This window comes from Anguilla anguilla, chromosome 18 (genome assembly GCF_013347855.1).
Source record: "Anguilla anguilla isolate fAngAng1 chromosome 18, fAngAng1.pri, whole genome shotgun sequence".
NCBI classification, from domain to species: Eukaryota; Metazoa; Chordata; class Actinopteri; order Anguilliformes; family Anguillidae; genus Anguilla; species Anguilla anguilla.
In genome coordinates, this window is record NC_049218.1 from 24943424 (window position 1) to 24967158 (window position 23735).

At 46.3% G+C, this 23735-nt stretch overlaps 1 protein-coding gene across 2 annotated transcripts in view; it reads left to right on the forward strand.

The window, feature by feature from the left end:
• The window catches only part of LOC118217639 (collagen alpha-1(XIX) chain), a 124099-nt gene that overhangs the window by 6700 nt on the left and 93664 nt on the right, over positions 1–23735 (forward strand). For both annotated transcript variants that reach the window (XM_035399564.1, XM_035399565.1), the window contains exons 5-12: positions 5078–5201; positions 5448–5723; positions 7289–7369; positions 7532–7651; positions 8060–8122; positions 14175–14219; positions 16101–16154; positions 20775–20819. In XM_035399564.1, coding sequence (XP_035255455.1) covers positions 5078–5201; positions 5448–5723; positions 7289–7369; positions 7532–7651; positions 8060–8122; positions 14175–14219; positions 16101–16154; positions 20775–20819 — 808 coding nt within the window. The remainder of the gene's footprint in view (positions 1–5077; positions 5202–5447; positions 5724–7288; positions 7370–7531; positions 7652–8059; positions 8123–14174; positions 14220–16100; positions 16155–20774; positions 20820–23735) is intronic.

Below are 23735 nucleotides of genomic sequence, written 5' to 3' on the forward strand. Positions count from 1 at the left end.
CTAGAGATCTTGATGTGCTGCTAATTAGTAGAATCGGGTGTGCCAATTTAGGGTTGAAATGAAAACCTACAGGATGGTAGATATGCAGGAACATGGGTGGGAACCACTAGCTTACAAGAACATAGGCTCATGGTCTTATGGTTATGTTTTCCTGTGTGTAATCATGCATGTGACTTTCAAAACTGAAATTTGCCCTGTGTAGTTATGCTATGTTTTTATCATGTCACGTCAATGCAGAGCTTTGTTTTGTAAAGTTTGGTTTGTATAAGTTTTGGCTGATGCGTAGCTCCGCTCTATATAATTATTTGTTTGTTTGTACCAATGCCTTAAGTGGAAGACAGAGTTTTTTCAAATGACCGTTGTTTGACTTGATACAGGAAGTGGTCTGACTTGAAATTTTACTTTGTACTGGTCTCAGTCTAGTATGCATTACAAGAGCTCGGTCTGGAATGTCATTACAATTTAGCTATGGATAATTAAAAATGAATCAGTCAATCAATTAATCAAGAAATAGATAGTCAATCATTACGGTCCTATTTCATGAACTCATGGTTCCACAGTGTTTTAGACCAGCGGCGTAAAATCAATGAATATTTGTTATACAGAACATTTTAGAGTAAGGATTTTGAAGGAACCTAAACAGTGAACTCATGGCTGGCGAGCAGGTGTTGCTCTTTAGGTCGGGCGTTGTAGACTCCATTCTGTGGGTTGACACTGCCCATGTAAAAGAACTCTTCCCTCCCCCTGGGGAGGAAGGGTAGTATTTTTAGACTTACACAACTGTAAACACACCGTCCCAGCTCGGGGGCTAGCGAGCTAATCGGCATGGCGGGTGATTTGCGATCTGTTTCCCCGGGCGAATCCAAAGCAAAGCCCCAACGGCGTATCCGCTTCCCCCTCGGCCCGCAGGCCGCCCCCCCCCAGTGCCAGAACCCTGCTGGCTTCAGCACCCTGTGCGCCCCGAATGGAAGGGGGAGGGGGGCCGGGGTGGAGCGGTGGGGGTGGTTGGGTTTGTGGGTGTAAGATCCCCGGAGTCTTTACCTCTAATTATTCGAGCGTGCTGACAGTTGATGGTGCTCGTCAGCTGAGGAGGTTTGGGTCGACTGGGGGGTGGGGATGGGAGGAGTCCGCCCCCCCCCCGCCCTCTCCGAACTCGAAACATCTCTCACTTTGCCCCCAGGAAATGGTGCTGGGCTCTCCTTTCACGGCTCTGGCTGGCGCTCAGCTTCCCGATTGATTCCGTTACGGGCCGAGGGGAGTCCGGCTCCTTCCCCAACCCGCTTTTTAAGAGACGAGGGATTAGGTCAGATCCTGCCTTCCGAAATTAAGTGTATTTTCCACCCCTAAATTACATTTCGCCGTCTGTCGACACGTTCGCACTTCTCGCGACCGGCGCTATTTTTACGAGCAGGGGCCGGAGCAGCGCACCTGTGCCATGTTGTTGTTTTGTTTTTTGTTTTTTGTTTTTTTTTTCGTTCGACCCCTGCCGCCGCGCTGAGCGGTTCTGACATGTGGCTGCAGTGCCTCGGCCGCGTTGGGTCGCGTGTTTTCGTTGGCTTCTTAACACCCCCCCGCCGGGCACATCGGTGACACTTAGCGTCCGTTACCAGGAACCGAGGAATCGAGCTGCCATTGGATTGCCCAGGTTGCCATTTTCCCCCACGTGCTCGTATCCTCCTTACCGAGAGGATTAAGAGCACAGAAAAAATGTGATGACTTCAGAATATCCACTTTGCTGCTAGATTCCCTACCTCCTTTTTTTTATTATTCCTTCCCCACCAACTTCAACACCATTTCTGATATCGCTTACTTTCAGAGGGGTTGAGGAAGCCGAACTTTTGGGCCGGTCCTAATTGCAGCTTCGGTCACGAGTGTATGGTCTGCTTGATGCTCCAGCCGTTGAGATGCCAGGCACGATGGCAAGAAGCCCAATTAAAATCTTCTCCGGTTGCAATTAGCCATGCGTCCCTCTTTTGTGTGTTTTTATAAGCGTGCGCTTTTAATGAGATTAGAGCTTAAGGTCAGGAGTCAAGTTTTTGAGAAATCTAAATCTATTTACAAAGCACAGGAGATGCAAAGGAAACGTTTACACACACACACACACACACAGACTCCGGTGCATGCATGCGCACCCACACACACACACACACACACACACACACACACACACACGCCGGTGCATGCATGTGCACACACACACACACACACACACACACACACACACCGGTGCATGCATGTGCACACACACACACACACACACACACACAGATGCCGGTGCATGCATGTACACACACACACACACACACACACACAGGTCTGACTTAATTGACTTGTGCATCCTTCTTTACGCACAGACGTCTGCCTGCTGAACCACGGGTCATTAAGTCTTAAACACCTCTGACCCCGAAAGGCCCCGAGGGTCACTGTCTGTGAACTCACCCTCTGTCCAGAAAATCAAGGGCTTTTTTTTTTTTTTTTTTTACAAACTCTCCCTGTCCCTGGAGTGACCGCACCAGTACACTTCTTAGTAAAAAAAAGAAACGGTTCTGGTGAGGGATACAAAGTGAAATCATTTCCTCTTTAATTTTGATGTTGGCAGGGAGTTATTAGGGACTTGTGGGAGCATCCAATGTCATACTGGCAAACATTAATCATAAGCCAACTGTCGACTTGTGTCCTCAATTTCTATTTATTTTATTCGGACATATGAAGTGAGAAAGCATTGTCCCCAGGTAAAAGTACCTCAGTTGTCCTTTGTCATGTGATCATGAACCAGCCCCCCCCACCCCCACGCACACGCTTAACTTCCTTTCCCTCGCCTCTGTCCTCCCGACAGAAGCGTTTGATCCTGCTATGGCTTTAACCGGGCGCATATATCATTTTAATAATGCTCAGAGCCCCGGGCGGCGGCGGCGGCGGCGAGGGAGGACGCCGAGCGGGGATGATGTATTGCGGCAGAAACTCATTTCCAGACCTGTCTGTCTGGGGCACGGTTTCTCCCAGCAGCCCGCGGGGCGGCCGCCCCGGCTCCGCGGCGCGGCTTTTCGTACCCGTCAGGCGCCGCTCGCGGTTTTTCTCCTCCTCCGCCGTCGTCGAAGAGTTCGCTCGGTTTCTTCCGCCGGCTGCAGTCCCCTTAACGTGCGAGCAGGGCTCGAACGAGACGAACGGAGACGAGTTCGGTGTCTTTCGAGGAGGCAGAAACGCCTTCACATCTGTCCGTTTCTTGAAATTTAAGTGGAGTGCTGTTCTCTGAAGCCCACACCATGGCATCTTTGTGGTTCTGGAGGCCCAGGTTTTGCGGTGCACAGGGCTTGCATTTGCATTTCCATGAATATGGAGGACATTTTGAATGCTTTGAAAGTTTGTAGCTGAACTTACTCATTGGAAGGAACATGAAGTGTGTTGACACTCAGCCGTTTTCTGAGAGAAGGCACACTCCTCACACAGAAATCATGGCTTTTTGTGTTTGGCTTACAGGTATTTTTTTCCTGATTCTCTTATCAGTAGAAACCGTGGATTATTTGCTGTAGCGGTTAGGGTCACGGTGTGCCGTGGAAGATAAGAAGATGCATTTAAGGAGGTTGCAAGTTAGATTATATGGCTGGACAGTGATGTTGAACTCTTTGATATCAGAGAATTTAAGTTAAATTGCTACAGGAAATTATCCAGTTGTATAAATGTATACTATTTAGAAAATAATATCTATAAATGTAAATCACTCAATATTTAGGTATTTGGTAATGAACAAAATAGTGGACTAAATTTAGTCCTTTATTGGAATTATGAAAGTAAACTAACCCAATACATTCAAGATATGGATCGATATTAATTCAGTTTTGCTTTTATATCACGAGTACACTAAAGAAAATTAGGCATGTTGAATAAATCATAACTGACATAAAATCAAAACATTTTTAATATGAGCATCCATTATATGAGAGCTGCAGTCTGCTAAAATAATTAACCTTATAAACATTATATTTAAATATGTTGCTTTGCCTGAAAACATACAGTCATATCCTGCACCATTGTAGTCTACATTGTTTTAACTTCTTTTGTTATGCTTTTTGTAATGAATTTTGGAAATTTGGAAATGAAACTTTTTAAAACAGAAAGGTAATTTAATCACTGAATTTGTCTGATTATTTATATTTTCCCCAAAAAACAAGACATGTCAAAATGAGCAGCAGCAATGAGTCAGACTATTGAGAGGGAAACTGACTCCATTGACAGTCCCTGATTTACAGGCAAGAAGAAAGTATCGAAGGTAATATTGAAATATGATTTTGAAATATTCTGCTAATCCCACTGTCAAATTCAGACCGACCTGCTCAGTGGCAGGATGAATAGTCTGCATAGGGTCTGGGGTGATCAGACAGGGGGATAGAACGGCATAGAACTGTTTGGAGGCTAAATCGCACCCCTCGATTTGCAATCAGGGAGACAAATGGGAACACCGTGTAATGTTTCAGCTGCCTGTTTGAGTGTGGAGTCGAGTAGCGGTCCGGGAGCTCGTAAGACCAGGGCTGCCAGTTCAAATCCCAGGTGTCACAGCGCTGCTGTTCCCCAGGGTAGAGCTCTTAGCCTGAGGAAAATGCTAAATGCCTCAGTAAATGCCACACTGAGTGAATACATCACGCCAGAGGCATGTGCAGTAAGTTACAATGGCTAAAGGTGTCTCGTGCAGCACTGTAGTGGTGTGATTACTCAGTCTCCCACCCCACGCAAATGTCTGTTTAAATATATGAAGGCCGTTCAGGGAGGCCGTGGTTAGATTATGTGCCCCCCCCACCCCCCCCCACAGGCCAGCATCCATCACACCCACTTGCGTTTCGAGTGTGCCGGTGATCGTACTCCGCGCGCGTCGCTCTCCATCTTTTTCCGATGCCGTGTCTCACCACAGCTCCCTATCTCCATCTGTTCGCTTTACTGCCACTCATCTCTCCTGCAATCTGTCTCTCCACCTCTCCGTCTCACCGCCTCTCTGTTTCTCTGCTCCTCCGTCTCCCTGCGATTCATCACTCCGGCGCTCTCCGCCGCTCCCTCGCCTAACTTCCTGTTTTCTCGTTTGTTTCAGGTTCGTCTTTCCCAACGGGCTGCCGGACGAATACTCGCTGGTCGCCATATTCCGCCTGCGAAAGACCACCAAGAAAGATCGCTGGTACCTCTGGCAGATTTCTGACCAATCGGGAGGCTCGCAGGTAAGGAGGACCGACCAATCGGGAGGCACGCAGGTAGGGCAGACGTCTGTGCGAGAGGTTATTTTTTTTGCGCCAAGAGAACTGGCTTGGGAACTGGAATCTTATTGATAAACTGCCATTTTTTAAGAAAATAAATTCTATGGTTCTTTCAGCGCTGTCCAGTAGCCTCGATGCAATGTTTATGCGCGACCTGTGTGGCGCACGTCGTCGCAAACAGTTTTCTCCGTCCCTCCCGCCGCCGCGTAGGTGTCCGTCATCGTGGACGGCGGCAAGAAGACGGTGGAGTTCTCGGCCCGGGGGCTGCTGAAGAACAACCTGCACTACACCTTCCGGAGCCGGGACCTGCAGTCGCTGTTCGACCGGCAGTGGCACAAGCTGAGCGTGACGGTGCAGGCCAGCATCCTGTCCATCTACATGGACTGCGCGCTGATCGAGCGTCGCCTGACCGAGGAGAAGGACGCCGCGGGCTCCGCCGGGCGCACGCTCATCGCCACGCGCGTCGAGGACGGCCGCCCCGTAGACGTGAGTTTTTTTTTTTGCCGGGTCGTGGTCGGGGTACCCTTAAACGACAGCTCTGGCCTCGGGGTACCCTTAAACAACAGCTCTGGCCTCGGGGTACACTCAAAATGAGCCACAGCCGGGTCGTAGTAAGGGTACCCTTAAACAACAGCTCTGGCCTCGGGGTACCCTTAAACAACAGCTCTGGCCTCGGGGTACACTCAAAATGAGCCACAGCCGGGTCGTGGTCGGGGTACCCTTAAACAACAGCTCTGGCCTCGGGGTACACTCAAAATGAGCCACAGTCGGGTCGTGGTAAGGGTACCCTTAAACAACAGCTCTGGCCTTGGGGTACCCTTAAACAACAGCTCTGGCCTCGGGGTACCCTTAAACAACAGCTCTGGGCTCTGGGTACACTTAAACAACAGCTCTGGCCTCGGGGTACCCTTAAACAACAGCTCTGGGCTCTGGGTACCCTTAAACAACAGCTCTGGCCTCGGGGTACCCTTAAACAACAGCTCTGGGCTCTGGGTACCCTTAAACAACAGTTCTGGGCTCTGGGTACCCTTAAACAACAGCTCTGGCCTCGGGGTACCCTTAAACAACAGCTCTGGGCTCTGGGTACCCTTAAACAACAGTTCTGGGCTCTGGGTACCCTTAAACAACAGCTCTGGGCTCTGGGTACACTTAAAATCACTTACAACGAGCCGCTGCCAATCACTGACTTGGGACCTGCTGATCAAAACTGCTTAGCTTTCCGTACGATGGTATCAGCGAGTCACTGATAGTACCCAGAGGGTCGATTTGGGGATTTGCGAAGCTTTGCTTAGCCGTCGGCGATTCGCTTTCCAGTCAGTCCGCGCTGAACCGCGGCTGTGCAGGGTTCTGCCTATCTTTAGCCACAAACGGACAGCTGGGTCGTAAAGGAGAGTCTTTCCTGGTCCGCTGGTCTCACGAGGCCCCTGGGGGGGGGGGGAGCGGGTCGGGGGCTCGGCGCTGAAGTGCCAGATGAGCGGCTGTCACCGTAAAACCTGATCCAGATGTTTAATCCGGCCCCCAGCCGTCCGTCTCCATCGCTCTCTCAGGACTCCGCGCCGGCAGAGCGCGGCCAAGTGTTCCGACCGCCATTAAGGTGACGGACGGGTCCAAATTGGTAGGTCCGGGAACCCTTGAGCGGCTGAAAGCTGATTGGCCGGGGCTCCGCAGAACCGTCGCCGCGCCGACAGACAGCTTGCGTGGTAACAGCTGAAGGATTGCGGGCGGCGTTTTGGGGCGAAAGCTTCCGTCTCCGTTAAAGGACATCGCCGTGACATTCTGGCGGTGTTTGACGGCGCTAAAGAGCTGGGGCGGGAGTCGCCGGGGCTTCCACCTGGAAAAACGACCGCGCTAACGACCCGGTGATGTCATCAAGGCTCTGAGAGGCCGCCGGAGTGGCGACAGACACTTTCCGGGAGCCAATGACTGCCGTCGTACACATCCACAGACTGTATATCATATGTCATACATCACGTAAACACGGAGTTCGTTTATATTAAACACCGCGGTTCTGTTAATGCTGAGATGCTATAGACGTTGCCTCTGTCCTACAGATTGAACTGCAGCAGATCCTCATCTACTGTGATCCCCGGATCGCCGAGAAGGAGACCTGCTGCGAGATGCCCGGCTCAACGGTAGGGCGCCCCCTACTGCCTAACGTCAGTAATGCACCCCGGTGGACGGTGTAACCGGGTCATGAGCCAGCATAGCAACAATCATGTTCCACCTTCATTTAGTCACAAGGGGAAAAACCGGTTCCTGTGTCCTTAATGTGAAATCGTTTTTTTTTTTGACAGTGCGCTCCGATGGAGTTTATGGAAGCCACGCCCCCGTCGCCGGTGACCACCCCCCTCCCGAGGATGCTGTCCCAGCAGGTGGTGCGGCGCGGAGACGCGTGCTACTGTCGGGGGGAGAAGGTAGGTCGGGGGTGGTGGAGGGGCGGGGGGGGGGGGGGGGGGGGGGGGGGGCTGGCGGCGATTCGAGAGGAGGGGAAGGAGACGAGGCACGGCGCGTTCTGAAGACGAGCGAGAGCATTCTGTTCCCGTCTCCCCTGCGTCTGCTCCCCTGGGCTGCCTGTGTGTACCGAGCGAAGCACAAATTAAAGCGCCAATTAAATCTCATTTACACCAGCTGTAATCAGAGAAATAACCCGGCCTGATCCCCCTGGGCCTGTGTGACAAAGCCTCGCTCTGATATTCATTAGAGGAGGGCACGCAGGGACGCCATGTTGCTTTTCTGTTGCATTTACGGGACATTTGTGAGGAGGCAAATGGGGATTTATGTGAGGTTTTATGTTTTTATCAACTTTATTTTTCCCCTTATAGGGAGACCAAGGGTTGCCAGGTTTGGAAGGACTCCCCGGAATAAAGGGGGATAAAGGCGACAAGGTATGAACCGCAGCAAAGTTTGAAGTTTTCTGTGAGACATGGCATGGACATGGAGAGTGTCCTGTTGCATTCCAAGAACAAGAGCCTTCTGTAAACTGCATGGGAGGCCAAGTGATTGAGCCTGTGGTGTGTGTGCGTATGTGAGTGTGTGTGTGTGTGTGTGTGAGAGAGAGAGAGAGAGACAGAGAGACAGAGGGAGATAATGTGAGAGAGAGTATATATGTATGTCTATGCGTACATGTGTGTATTTGTATATGTATGCATTTGACTGGGGCATAGTATTGGTTAGAGCACTGGATAAATCTTTTTCTCACAGAAAGACTTGGTGGGGAGGAGGGCAGGGGGGAGGGGTGGGGGGCAGTGGAAGGGGCATGAGAGGAATTCATTACAATGAACAGGTGCTGATGCGCCTATTAATGCCAGATGGCCTTTGAGGTCAGCTGCCTAATTGCCTCTGTGTGGTCTGGGTATGGACACATTAGTCAAAATGAGACCTTGTTTTGTTTTCGCTGGCCGCTCAGGAATTCCTTCAGAGTTGGGCTAAGACACCCACGCTCAATCATCGCACTGCAGGGCCCACTTAGAGGGCCGAGGAGCCCGTTGTTTGTTTGGCTCAGCCGCCTGTGTGTGCGCGCCTTCTGCGGATAAACGGCAAATCCGTTTGGCCTTGTAAACTCAATGCCGCAAAGTGACTTAGCTGACCATTATACAAGGCCCACTTTAACGAGGCATCATGGCTGGTGTTGGACACGCGTGGCCTAGTATGCTGTTTGTATTCTTTAAAAATATGTCATAAAATTGACTCTCCTCCACAAATATGGACAGTAAGTAGACAGTGGCCTTTCCTTTGCCTTCCTGGAAATGGCTGTATTGCCGCAAAATATTTACGGGCCTCTCAAATCAGATCACTTTGTCAAACTGTGTACATTACTTAATGGACCCTGTCATCCTTCTGAGTGGGGGCAACTAGAAAGATGACTTTCTCTTTATCTTCGGAGAATGAAATGAGGAGATATTTAAAATGGCCAATCTCTCGGTCCTCCTTCCCAGCACTCCAGAACCACTGATTCTACAACTGGAAAAAAATAAGCCAACAAATTAAATGATCTTAACAAGTATTTTAATCTTTTTCTGTTACTTTTTTTGCTAAATAAGGAAAAAAGATTGCCAGTGAGGTGACTCACTTTAAGATTTGCTAATGGAGTAAGACAATTTCACTTGACAAGCAAAAAGTAACTTCAAACAAGCTAAAAAAATTTTTTCTTGAGAGAGAGAAAAAAAGATTTTAAGTTTCATTACAAGACTAAAACAGACAGACTTTTTTTGCAGTGTAAACTGGCTGGTGTACACTTTCTATTTGCATGTTCTTTCTTACAGCATTCTAACTCATACATTCCCCATGTTCTGGCTTTGCAGTGCCAGAGTCAGTCACAGTCTTGAACAAATGAATACCAGCGGTCATGATGTAAAAGAATAATTAACGGACGTCCTGTAAGACGTCCATTTACCCCTCAGTCCTGGATTGAAGGGCAGTCTGGCTTCTGCTGTGACTATTACTCTCTTTCGGGGTTCTTAGCGTTGTAGCGGCTCGTAAACTCTACGTCTGATAGGGGCCAGCTACTGTTGGACCCACTAAAATGTTCTCCTGACTACCTGCCTCCCCCCCTGAAAGTCTCCCATTGGCTGACACATAAAGCCTAGCGGCGGTCCGTCCGTGTTTGTCGGCCATTTTCAGAGAGGCCGCCGGGTTGCCGGGGCGGGGGGGGGAGGCGGCACACGCCGTTCATCACCGCCGTAATCAGCTCACGTCCGATTCTGCCAAACGAACCCTGCCGTCCTGACCCCTGCGGCCGGGGAGCGGAGTGACCGTCGCTCCCTCCTCGGACTTGGGCAATTAAATGTTCCGGCCGCTAATTGGATCGGCTGTCGTTACTTCCTCAGCCGAGCGCGGGACCGAAGGCCAGTCGGACATCGATCTGCGGCGCGAGCCAAATTAAAGCCGAGGGTTCGCCACAGCCCCCCCCCCCCCTCCCTACACGCCCCCCACCCCCACCGCAGAGTGGGTGGGGGCCACATAACTCAGGCGTGTACGTAGAAAAGGTGGTACTCGAGTGAAATGGATTAGCAATGCATTTTGAATTTTTTACATTTTTTTGGCTGGACCGCAACAGCGGGGCCGGCCCCTACAAACGCGAATGTCTGTGACTGACTGACTGAGTGACTGAGCGAGTGATGAAGTGTTACACCATTGGTCGGCCGAGTTATGAAGTCACACCATTGTGTTAGGTCCAGCCGTATACTAGGTTTTAACCTGGCCTTGTTGCTAATTTTATCAGTTGAAAACGTCTACAAGGCTTTGGGGGAAAAAAGAAGTGTGAATCCAGGTGAGAAAGAGCTGAAGCACAGTAATCACTGTGATGAGTGAGCTTGTCTATTAACTGATCACGGGTGCATTGCTCGCTTACTGAAAGGCTACCATGTGGTAGGTTCTTATGACAGGGGGGCACAGAGGCTGCTAATGGCCGGGGCTGTGTTTGGGAGGAGGAGGGTCTGTTTGTGGGGGGGGGGGGGGGTTGTGTGTGGAACCGTCCGGCCCGCGGGTGGGCGGCCCGTGTAGGAATGCGCGACACGCCGGCACGCGGAGCGAAACGAGTCCCCGGGGGGGGGCGCCCCGCAGCTCCGGGTCAGCTCCCGTCAGGGGGCTCTGCGGTCCTGTGTAAGGCAGCCATGACATCCCCACTCCCCCTTCCCCCCCGCACCCCCGCACCTTTCCCTTTCACGGTTTTTAGAGAACTTACGCTCATTCAACAATCAGTCTCATTACACATTAGCAACGTATGTAGCTAATGCCCTTTTACAGATTAGCATTACTGCGTTATCCATTTGCATACCTGGATGTTTACGGTACCTGCGCGTGTCACGTTAAATACATTGCTCAAGGTTACAGCTGCAATTCCCTGCCCCAGTATGTGGCGTTGATAACTTTTTGGTGAAAGGGACAAGTGTCTCCACTCAGCAAAGGCCCTGATCTCTTGGTCTGTCCTGTCTGGGCGACTGTCGCACGCACAAGGCTTCATGAAACGTGTCTCAATACACCGGTCTGCTTGCGTATGCGCTAAATGCACTGAGCGCGACCACCTGCCGAGCATCAATTTGTAGTCATTCAGCTCCTAGAATAAGGTCCCTGATCTGAATGTATTTTCTCAATTATGGGCTGGATAGATTGAGACGTTTCCCTCCAGCGATAAGACGCATTAATCAGGAACTGAATGGGTTTTTCACAGCCTGTGAGATGTAGTCACTGGCTTGCCGAGGTTCCGTATTGCCAGCGCCGGTGATTCTCTCAGAATTACGATAACGCAAACCTTGAGCCCACCGCACACATAACATATTTCAGGCACTCTCGTTGTTTCCCCTCCCCTGTTGGTCTGATGGAGGTTTACTGGAATAAAACACGAGGCATTGGAGGATAAAAAAACTGGAATAAATGCATATGAAATGCACATGCGTGGAACATTCAGGGTAATTCACCCCCCAATGATTTTCAATAAGAAGACAAAATGAACATAAAACGCTATGAAATGGATCCAGGTTCTTCTGTGGCATAAAACCCCCAATTGAAGTTGAGTTAGAAGAATCACTGAGGGAGAATATGAAGTATTTGGAGAAGGAAGTTAGTAAAGTGTGCATGTGTGTGCGTATGTGTCTGTGTGCATGTGTGTGTGTGTGTGTGTGTTTGTGTGTCTGATTGTGCGTGTGTGTGTATGTGTGTGTGCGTGCGTGTGCGTGCATATGCATGTGTGTGTGTGTGTGTGTATGTGTGCGCATGTGTGTGCATGCCTGTGTGTGTGTGTGTGTGTGTGCGTGTGTGTGCATTCCATAATTGAAAAGTATTACTTTGCTGGAAAAGATGCATAATTCATCAATAGCTTTTATTTTAGGAATAATGCAGCTATTACAGTGGCATAAAATTAAGTGTGCCTGCAGTTTAAACGAATGACTTCGGATCACGCTCTGCCAGTCTTGGGAATGGTGCTGTCTGCGCTGTCCCCAAGTTTCAGCGCACAATACACGTTATTAATCTTACTTGGGAATGTCGACAGCTGTAATTAAGGCAAAACTGCATAACTCATAATGGCCGAAGAGATTAAAAATATCCGGCTTTTCAGTTTGAGATTAAGATTCACATCCCTCAGCTGTTCACAGTGCTTAGGACTTATGAAAAATGGATGTATATAACCCAGCTATATATTTGCACATGACTCCACTGTGGGTGGAGAAAAATGAACTGGGCCATGATGTATCCAAATCGTTTCATATATTCATGAAGTACGTTTTTACCATTTGTTCGGGTGAAAGAAATGGAATAAAAAGAATTAGAATCTAAATGTAGACATTTTAATGGGGCCCCTTAAAGTTGCAGTTCCCCCAAAAATGAAATTATTGTGTTTCCACTTACCCAGCGTACTCTCCATCCATCCAGATAGTTTTGCTGAGATTTGACGAATATTCTCTGCAGCTCACCCTGATACAATGGACCTCAACAGGCCCATTTTTTAAGGTGCTCAAAACTTACATTTCAAAATTCAATAGTGTGGTCTCTTTCCAAACATAATGCCACGGTTACTCGTGAACATCCACAGAACTTAATTTGTGCATGGTTTCATTGAGAACTAATTCTACCAAAGTACACCAACTGTATATATCCACGCAGTCTCAAAAAAAGCAGTGTTACATTTTGTAGTCCTAAAACCCAGAAGTGAGGTAGCATTTTTGAGCCATGGGTTCCCCCTGCAGCTTTCCCATGCTTTTGTTTCCCCATAGGAAAACGTTATGCAGAAAATAAGGTCTGTAACTAACATAAGCCTGAGCAAATTTCACGTTTTTGTTCTACAACATAAATTGCACTCTTTAATAATGAATTTTGAAGCTGTTATTTGCTTTAATAAAGTAAGTTGCTACCAAGTTACTATATTGAAACTACAAAAAAAGGTTGCATTCCATGAACGTCATGTAACCACCAATTCAGTTTCATACTGGTCTGCTACACGAGACCTTGCTCAGATATACACTGTTGGCATACCTCCATAGAAATAGTTCTCGATGAAACTATGCAGAAATTAAGCTCTGTGGATGTGTGTGAGTAACCGTGGCATTATATTTGGAAAGAGACATTGGTATTGAGTTTTTCGAATGGAAATTATCAGTGCATTGAGCACCACAAAAATATGATGTATTGAGGTCCGTTGTATCAATTTTAGCTGCAACGGATATCTAGAAAACTCGTCAAAACTCAGCAAAACTACCTGGATGGAGAGCTAGTACTGTGGGTAAGTGGAAACATACAGTACCTTAATTCATTTTTTGGGTGAACTGTCCTTTTAACCTTGCAGGAATGACATAATTACTGCTATCGCTGCTTAAGGGAAGCACATATCTGTGTCCGAACAACACGATAGCAACACTGGCCCAGTTCTGATGAACTATTCCCGTACACTTTTTGTTCGTTTTTTTATTTTCTTTCCATATAAATGTCAGCAAACCTCATTAGTGTTTGCTCCTGTTTTTTTTTCTTTTTTTTGGCCTTGGCTCTTTTTTAAATTGCTATCTTGTGTTTTTTTTTTTTTCTGCGCTGGTCTATTTTCCGGGTTTTTGAGCCTTCTCTGACATTGACCAATGTGGGGGCTGACGTAGGGGAAAAAAAGCGCTACCGCGGATCTTGGGCCCAGGGACCGGCCCCCGTGTGCGTGCCCTTGAGCGCCGGCGATGTTTGGTGTTCTCTTCTACGGCTGATGCGGCCGGGCACGTCAAACAAGGTTACCGAGTGTCTGGGACACGCAGCCCCCAATTATCGCGTAACACTACCCGCTGCTGCAGCTGCTGCGCTCGGGTGTGTGTGTGTGGGGGTGTGGGGGGGGGGCAGCTGCGGGTGGGGGTGGGGGCAGCAGACTGTGGCTTCCGAAAACTGTGCATTAATGTATCAATAAGGCATTGTCCTCTAACTGCAACTGCTACTGCAGAGGTCACTGAAAAAGGGCTGTTTGCATTGCAGGGGGACATTGGAGAAGATGGGGAACCAGGCAGCCCTGGATTAAAGGTAGGGCATCCATCAGATTTATTTATTTATTTATTTATTTATTATTTTTGCCATCAGCATGCCTACCCTTATGAAAAAAATCACGTGTTCAAAAACCACATGTGAACGCCCAACATGTGAAGAGTACACTTGTGAACTATAAAAATAATCCCGTTTATAAAATGAGAGCGGGAAAAGGTAACCTAAGCTATTTCAAGTCACATGGTTTATTTTCACATGTGAAATTGCAGTTCACATGTGAAGAAAGCTAATCAATGTGAAAATGCTCAGTTGATGTGTGAATGTTTAATTCACATGTTTAATTCATGTGTTAAATTCAGATTTTCACATTTGATTTTTTTCTGTAAGGGTATTCCCAGCACCAAGGCCTTCAGGCTGTCAGCTGAGTGAAGTGCTCAGTCTGGTAGGGGTTAGGGGTGTGTACTGGCCCTCACTACCACCCTAATGTCAGCCTGTGAGCCACACACACACACACACACACACACATACACACATGCATACAAACTTCAGCGTTATAGACAGACCTGTCAACAAAACAGTATGAACCCAGAAGAAACATAAGCAATTATGAATTTTCAAGCTCTTCATATATGCATAATAAACATAATCTGTGTTATTATCAGTGATGCAAAGAACTCCACATTCAAAGGAAATGAGTCACACTATATATATATATAGCTAGATTATATATTTGCTTGCTTTGAACTCACAGTCCAGTCAGTACCAAGTATTAGCTATCCTTCCATGTATCTCATTTCCTGGTCAATCATTTTCAGATTGCTCCAGCCAAAGCTCATAGCATACAGTTACATTCCTAACATTCTCTTGCATTTCAACAGTTAGTTTTTGTTTCTGAGAAAGCTGAAATGGTAGCCTTTCCGTTGCAGTTGTCATCTACAGAAAAGTTAATGTATACTGTGCCTTACGCTGAATCTTTCACAAGGACAGCTGGGAAAAAGGAATGCATGAAATCGTAAAAGTCTTTATGATATGATTCTCTTTTTGAGAATGCAAGGGTCAATTTCTTATTTATGTAAATACTTTATATTTATTTATTCATTCATTTGTTTATTTATTTATTTGTTTGTTTGCTTGTTTTTTGTTCGTTTGTTTATTTGCTAACGATTGTCAAGGACATGCAGGTTATTTATTTTTTTCGTCTTGCGGAAAGTAAAGCGAGATCGTGCCAATGGCTTGTTTTGCTATCAGTTGTTAAGAACTTTCAGTTATATACAGTTAATAGTCAGAACAGCTGTCATTCTGGAAGCCTTCAAATCGCTGGGGCTCTACTGTGCTTGTGTGAGAGAAAGAGAGAGTGTGTGTGTGCGTGCGTGTGTGTGTGTGTGTGTGTGTGTAGATTCGGTTTTCTCCTTTTTCCTCCAATTTTTTTTTTTTTTCTCGAGAGGCCAATGAGAGATCATTCGCAAGCGCGCGCATCACAACATCGGTAAATATTTTCATTGCAGACCGCGGGGGATGTGCTAATCCTGTGCATTTCCGAAGATGACACTAAGCTCGCTGCGCAGACATTTTGGCCTGTGAAACACGATCTATTTTTGAGGATGTAACGCTAAAATGGTGCAGCCTCCTCTCTCCCCCCCCCCCCCTTAATGCCCCTTGATGAGGCTAAACGTTTGGCAAACGCGAGGCATTACGTAACTCCCCGAGTGTGCGGGGGGGGGAATTCGCTTTCAGTTCCGTCCGAGGGATCGCTTAGCGCCGAGCACGGACCCCCCAGGAGGCGTCGATCCGTGTCTTTGAAACGCGCGTTCTTAGCCCTGTAGTTTTTACCCATCATGCACAGCGGTTCATTGCATTCGTTAGCGTGTTTACGGAGAGGGAACGTTAGCATTTTTTTGACGCGTGTCTGTGCTTCCGCAGGGCGACAGAGGGATCGCCGGGCTTCCCGGTCTGGACGGGATCGCTGGGCGTAAGGTGAGTCTTTGGCACTGAACCTCCAGGAGAAAAGGGGAGAGTTGAAACAGAATGCCTTGCGTTGGTCCTAGGTTTACCAGCCACAACACAGATGCAACATGACTGCACTGAACTTAGATACCGTAAAAAACACGTTTCACCCATATACCTACAGCATCGAGCATGAATAGTTCATGAAGACTTCTGCCAACTACCGTGTGTAACATCACACACTGTTTCCTGCAATCATTGCATAAAAAGATAAACTACAACGTTCCCTGATCATTCGAACGCTACATTTAACCTACGCTACACTACCCAAAGTATGTGGACAACTGACATCCAACATTATGGGCATTAATATGGAGTCGATCCACCCTTTGCTGCTATAACAGCCTCCGCTCTTTTGGGAAGGCTTTATACTAAATGGTGGGACATTGCTGCAGGGATTTACTTTCATTCAGCCAGAAGAGCATTTGTGAGGTAGGGCACTGATTGGGCAATTAGGCCTGGCTCACAGTTGGCTTTCCAAATGATCTTAAAGGTGTTGGATAGGGTTGAGGTCAGGGCTCTGTGCAGGCCAGTCTAGTTGTTCAACACTGTTCTCAACGAAACCATTTCTATATGGACCTTGCTTTGAAAAGGGCCTTCCTTAAAAAGTGTTGGGGAAGCACAGAATCGTCTAGAATGTCATTGTATGCTGTAGCATTACAATTTGCCTTGACCTTCGATATGCACTTATGGTACGTTGCTTTGGATAAAAACGTATGCCAAATAAATGTAATGTAATGCTTTCACTGGCACTAAGGGGCCTAGCCCAAACCATGAAAAACAGCCCCAGACCAAGGCGTGTCCAAATACTTTTTATCATATATAGTGTATCTCCTTACTGTTTGTGTTGAAGAGCGCCTCAATAGTTCTTCTTGTAATGAGATGCATTGACTACTCTTTTTTAGACACTTTTTGGCAGAATTTCTTGTTGGTAGCAGAGCTCAGTGTCTTGCTGCTGGAATGAACAATGAGTTATGACGTCTGCCAGAGCTCTTGTACCGTTTTGGCACGTGTTCTTAATGTCACGCATAATGTGTGGCGTCTCTCCGCGCCCCTAAATAACATTTTAAAGACTCAACCTGAAATAGAACAGGATGCATGGTCTTTAACAGACTGCAGGGGTCATGAAACCTAAGAGCATGTGGTCCAGGAGCACTATCAACGGCGTCTGCAAGAGACTCCAGCAACAATCTCGAAGTTTAAGACATTTCTGAGGGTACTGTTACCCCCAGCAACCTGCCTGCCCCTTCAGTGAGGCTTGAACCAGCCCTCCATTTTGAATAGCAGTGTCCTTTGACTGGTTTGCATACGTTGGTGATTGACAGCATAATGGAGACTTCAGTTATTAGGAGCTCCAGGAAGCCTCACTCTCAATAACTGCCATCGGATCCCAGGGAGGCTACGTGAGTGGCTACCGTGTGCTGTCAATCACTGACTCATATGAACGGGACGTGCAATCAGAAAGGCTTTGCTGTCCGTGGCTAAACACTGACTGGGTGTGGATTGGCTATTGAGAGCACATTGAAAACTCCGCCCTTTTTTCAGATGCGTGTGGCTCAATCATACTACATATCTTCGGGTTACTGTCGAGTCATATATAGCGTACACAGGGGCTTTACAGCAGAATGTTCCGCTAGCTGCCCTCTGAAATCAAAATAATATTGAAGAAAGTGCATTTCAGATTGTGTTATGCAGCGTGATATTGAACAGTCTGGCTTTCAGCGAGAGGGGTGTATTGGGAATTTGGGAGTGAATATTGACAGTGAATTCAGGCACCGTGGAGAGGACAGGCTGACCATTAACAATTAAAGATGATTGAGGTCATTTAAACAGATGAGTTGTTTAACAGAACACGTTTTGAGTCAGTCTAACACAGCGCTTTGCGTAATTAACAGTACTGGAGGCAAAATGTGGTGGGCTTTCTATTAGAGGAAGACTGTAATTAAAGGGCACATTCAAAATTCCGCCGTGGCGCTTCTTCTGAATTCCTGAAAACACCCAAGTGGCCTGCTTAGGGCAGTGCGGATCCTCCTTTTTTTGATTATAGACTTTTTTTTTTTTTGATAATTGAGAATCCGCGCACACGTCTCCCTGATTAATTTGGTCCGAGGTGCGGAATTGCTTGCATAATTAATTGGCAAGCATCAGCAAAATGCTTGTTCTAAACAGAGACGTCTGAAATACTGAACGTGGCTTCAGATGCGCATTTGACAGACCTTCTGATGGTGCGCCCCTGAAACCTTCAAATGATTTTGTCATTTAGTCAGCTTTAAGAATTAGGCCACCTGTAGTTTTAACAAAAAAACTTTTGGTGGAGATGAATTCAGTTAATATGTGACACTGCCACAGTTATCATCTAAACATTTTATGTTTTATTATAGTGAACTTGCCCTTAGAACAAATAATCTTTGTACGGGTAAATGAGTTCTTGTGAACCATGGAACGGTATGGCTGCTTCCAATACTGGGGTGTCCATGGGATCCATTTTACTGCTGCACAAGGCAAAATTTAAATAGGCGTCGGTCCCTTTAAGGAGGGGGTTACCCTCCCAAAATGACTCCCGGAGAGGAAGTGGGGTGCAGGAAGTAAAGTAATGAAGGTAGGACTGAAGGAGGGGGAGAGGCTATGGTTTTTTTGAATGTGTTTGTCATGGTGTAAAGTTTGTGAAGAAACTGGGGTTAAATGCATCTTCATGCATCCTCAATTGCCTGTCTGGAACGAGCGGTGCTGTGATATGTAAAGTTGCCACTGTTGAAGGGAAATGACACCAAGCGCATACTAATCCAAACTAGCGGCTGGGAAAGTACAGGGAAAGTCTCCAAGCCAGGTGAGATCTTTCCTTCCCTTTTTTCCCTCCTTTTTATTGCTGGATTAAGGTATTTTTGCATTTTGTCGTGGATTATTCCTTTTTGTTTTTTTCCTTTTTTGTCAGAATATTTTTTCCATTTTTTTTCCTTGAGACTTACCTTATCATCTGATGGAAACCCTTTTGTGGATGTGGGACTTTGTAAAGGACTTCATGTTTAAATTGTGTATATGTATATGCATTATACGGTAGGGTATGTTTGGTTGTATATAGTGGTTGCACATTTCCAAAAATACTTCGTTTTCACGGTTATCTACATACTGTGTTGGTGATTTGATAAGTGGCCCTCTGGATTTATTTGTAACTAGGCCTGAGTATCAGGCTGTTTGTTACAAATATATGCAGATTTATTGAATAACAAACCAAAGTACAAACATTGTTTTTCAATTTTTACCGACAATAACACAAAAAAAGGGATTTTTCCTTAAAATAAGCTTAGACATGACTTCCCTGTAAATAGCCTCCTCTGGCTTTAATTACAATTCAATTCATTATTGAAAGTCTATCCAATCATTTTGCAATGTGGGAGGTGGAGGGGTGGGAGGGAGATTGAGGGGTAATTAAATTGAGGGAACATTTTTTTATCTACTTTAAGTTTTTTTTAAAAACACCCAGTAGCCTAATACTTTTAGGCTGTAGTGCAAGTAAAATAAGTACTGAAGTTGCAAGAAATATGGAAAAGAAGAAGTTAGGCTTAGGATGTGCAGCGTCAAGAAAACATTGTGGCTAGAAGGTTATTCCCAGTGAGAAATTGCACATAAGCTTAAGATTCCAGCTGCAGTGTTCAGTATTCACTCAGAAGGTTCCAGGTGATGGGCAGTAATGGTAACAGGAGAAGACCAGGAAGATCAAGAGGCAGTTGACATATCTTGTGTTGTCTAGCAAGAGAAACCATCGTAATACTGCACCACAACTACAGGAAGAACTCAATGCAACTAGAAAGAAACCAGTTCCCTTGACTACAGTGAAATGGCAACTCTGCTGGTCTAAAAGGATATTACACTTAAATGCAAACATATTGGGATAATCGTGGCAAATACGTTACTCTGTACTGGTATACATGAATACAGTGTGGACCAAAAGTCTGAGGTCACAACCAAATCCTGGTTGTTTTCATTATTTATCAAGGAATAATTTAATTATGATACTCCTATTACAATTATTGTTCAAGAATACATTACTGAGAGCAAGAGGAGCTAATTAGGATGGCAATCCCATCACAACCACCAGACCTGAACCTACTCAAACGGTTGAAGAGGGAAAAGGCCAAACGTCAAGTCACATCAACAGATCATCAATGGGAAGTGTTGAGAAAGTGCTGAGATTGGAGATGAGGTGTTGCATAATCAGGCACAATCAATGCCTAGCAGAGTGGTAATCATGGCGAAAGGCAGAACACCAAGTACTAACAACTTTTGACCTTCAATAAATGCCTACATGCTTTTATTTTTGACTTATGTTATTTACAAAAATGCACTCTTGAATAAGAAGTCATAATTGTATTAGCCCTTGATAAAAAATGAAAAGAAGAGTTGGTCCCCGCTGTATATATGAGGTCATATTTTCCCTTGGCCTGCTGTGTTGCTGTGGAGCAGGTTCCTGGATTATTGCTTCTCAGGTTGTTTGGGATCAAGCCAGCAGAGGTCAGTGGCAGAGGTGGCCCCACTTTGGGGAGATGACTTTCCCTGAGTTAATCTGAGTTTCATTTTCTCTGTCCTCCGCAGGGCGAGGCGGGCGATCCAGGCGTCCCGGGACTGGACGGCGAGAAGGTGAGCCACGTGTCCTGACCCAAAAATATTGCACCATGGGACCCCGCTCCGTGCTAGCGTGGCAATCACTTGGCTCTGGGTATTCATCCGAGAACAAATGGCGGGCTGTTTTAAATTCTCCTGCGTGTTCCTCGTTGGGCCCATTCAGTCAGACTCAGGAGTGGGGGAAAAAACCCAGAAAAACTGGGGCCGGAGAAGTGGGTGTCACCGGAGGTCAAGCCAATCCCGGCTCGCTGGGGCGCGAGGGGAACGCAGAGCGTTTCGCACGCGCGGCGACGGTCTGAGTGCGAGGGCCGGTTAACTCCGAAGTCAGGGCGCTCGCTTCCGAAAGCCGGAGCACTGCGAGCCGATTTCACAGGCCGCAGCCCGAAAGAGCACTTCTCCTTCAGTCAGCTACGAAAGTGCACTTCTCCTTCAGTCAGCTACGAAAGTGCACTTCTCCTTCAGTCAGCTACGAAAGTGCACTTCTCCTTCAGTCAGCTACGAAAGTGCACTTCTCCTTCAGTCAGCTACGAAAGTGCACTTCTCCTTCAGTCAGCTACGAAAGTGCACTTCTCCTTCAGTCCGCTACGAAAGTGCACTTCTCCTTCAGTCAGCTACGAAAGTGCACTTCTCCTTCAGTCAGCTACGAAAGAGCACTTCTCCTTCAGTCAGCTACGAAAGTGCACTTCTCCTTCAGTCAGCTACGAAAGAGCACTTCTCCTTCAGTCAGCTAGCGCTGGATCGCAGGGCGGATTTAAAGCACCGTGCGCTAACGTTTTAAGTTTTTTTTTTTTTACTTTCTGCCCCTGCGCTTTTAACAGCTTCATCTGGGTCCCGCTCGCACTGCTGAAACTCAGAGAAGCCGTGAAATGAGTACGCGGATGAAAAAAAACGCCCGTCCAAGTCGAGTTTTTCGAGTCACAAATTTTGGCTCGTGGATTCGTGCATTTACAAGGAAACAATTTAAGGGCCCATAAAGTCCAGCAATCTGAGAAATGCTCAAATGACATCTACTCCATTTTTTTTCTCGTTCTGATCTACTGTCTACACTCATTTGCATACCATTTGCATCCATATCTGATTAATGTGTTTGGACTGCCGGTGCATTTTTCTGTCATACCAGTGGAGATCTTCTTGAAGATTATTTTGTTTCGGTAATTTCCTTCCAATTTACTTCCGTAGATGCATCCTCCAAAAAAACACAAGATGCCTGCTCCACTGGCATCTGTTTTCCTCCATAGTTTACATACCGATGATGTCACTCACTTGTGTTATGATATTCCAAAGACAGAAAGGTGATATTCAAAAATGCACTTGGCATGCAGAATTTGACCAGGATGTATGGACACAAGTCACATGTGTAGGGCTGCCAGTTTAGCTCCACCATGTGACCTGCAGGGGATTTAAACTTGCATTTCAGTGGGTATCCTCCAGGGGTCCCCATAGGCACTGCAACTGCGCAGTTAAGTGACTAATTGTACAGCTGTGTTTCTAATTGCGACATTTATGAACAACTAGTTGATCTAATATGGGGAGAGTCAGGAAGGACAGTGAACATGGATGGAAGTTTTAATGCTACAAAAGCATGTCTTTGAACAAGCGGTCCTCACTACTGGTCCTGGAGAGCCGCAGGGTCTACTGGTTTTTGTTACCCTGCACTTGTGTGGCACAAAAATTGATCAGTTAAAGCAGTTGATACTCAGGTCAGCTGGTGCATTGAGTCCGAATTGGTTGTTGATCTTAAGGGAAAAACTAAAACTAGCAGACCCTGCGGCTCTCCAGGACCGGGATTGAGTATCACTGGTGTGGGTGATTTTGTTTTAGCCCACCACTGACTCCTGATTCAACTTAAGGTCTTGATTGAAGACCATGATTAGTTAATTAGCTGAATTATGATTTTTTTTTTCTTCAAATTTGACTTTGTTTTGCAAGTTAAATGTTATAGAACTGCTCTCATTTGGGTATTTCCCACTGCTTCTTACAAAACCTGTCACGTCCCAGTACATCATAGAAAAATACTGTGGCGTGTTCGCGGTGGTAAGTAATGGAATTTCATTGAACATGTGAGTGTCGCATGTAAACATCGCTGTCAATCATCATCTGTGCTTAATTAGTGGCAATTACTTCATCAACTTAGCTTATTGAAGTGGTGCAGATGGGTAATTGTTTGAGAATGGGCTTTACAAAGAGGCCATCGCAACCTCTGGCTAGCGTAGTCGTGAAGAGCCATTCGAGAAAATAAGGCGAGACAAATGGTGACTCTAGACAAGTGGACTGAATGATACCTTATACAAATGTGCTATAAATGGGAATCAACAAGATTCATGCAACTTTTTTTTCCAATAAACCAAATCTATAGCTGTAACCTCACTTGATTTAGCCGGTTGAAAAAAATGTCTTGCAGTTTTAATTTATTCAGTCTATCATATTGTTAGATTGTATTTTTATCGTTTTGTATTAGACTTTTGTAAAACATTTAAATTAAATCTCTTCTGAGACCATTTAATATATTCACACAGGGAACTTCCACTAAATTGTTCTTTGGAGTCTGTTATTGAAAGGTTATTCAAATTGTGTGCTTAAAAAAACATGGTGGCAGCATGCAAATCAAATTGCAGGTTCATGATGATGCATACCTCAGTAAAATAGACATTTCTGTGGCTATTCTGTTGTATACTCTGGACCGTCAGTCTCTTATGTGCTGGGTTCAACTCAAGCAACAGCTTGCAAAATGAACACTTCTTCAATGCAGTTGTTGTAACTGTTTCTGAAGGTTGTGTAAAACCATTACGCTTTATGTGTAATAACACACACGCTTTTATAGTTTTTTTGTTTTTTTAGACAATCATGATGATCATTTTGGCTGTTGTGATGTGCAGTATATGCAGGTCACTCATCCATCTGATGTTCCTGTGGATCGTTACGGCTGGCAGG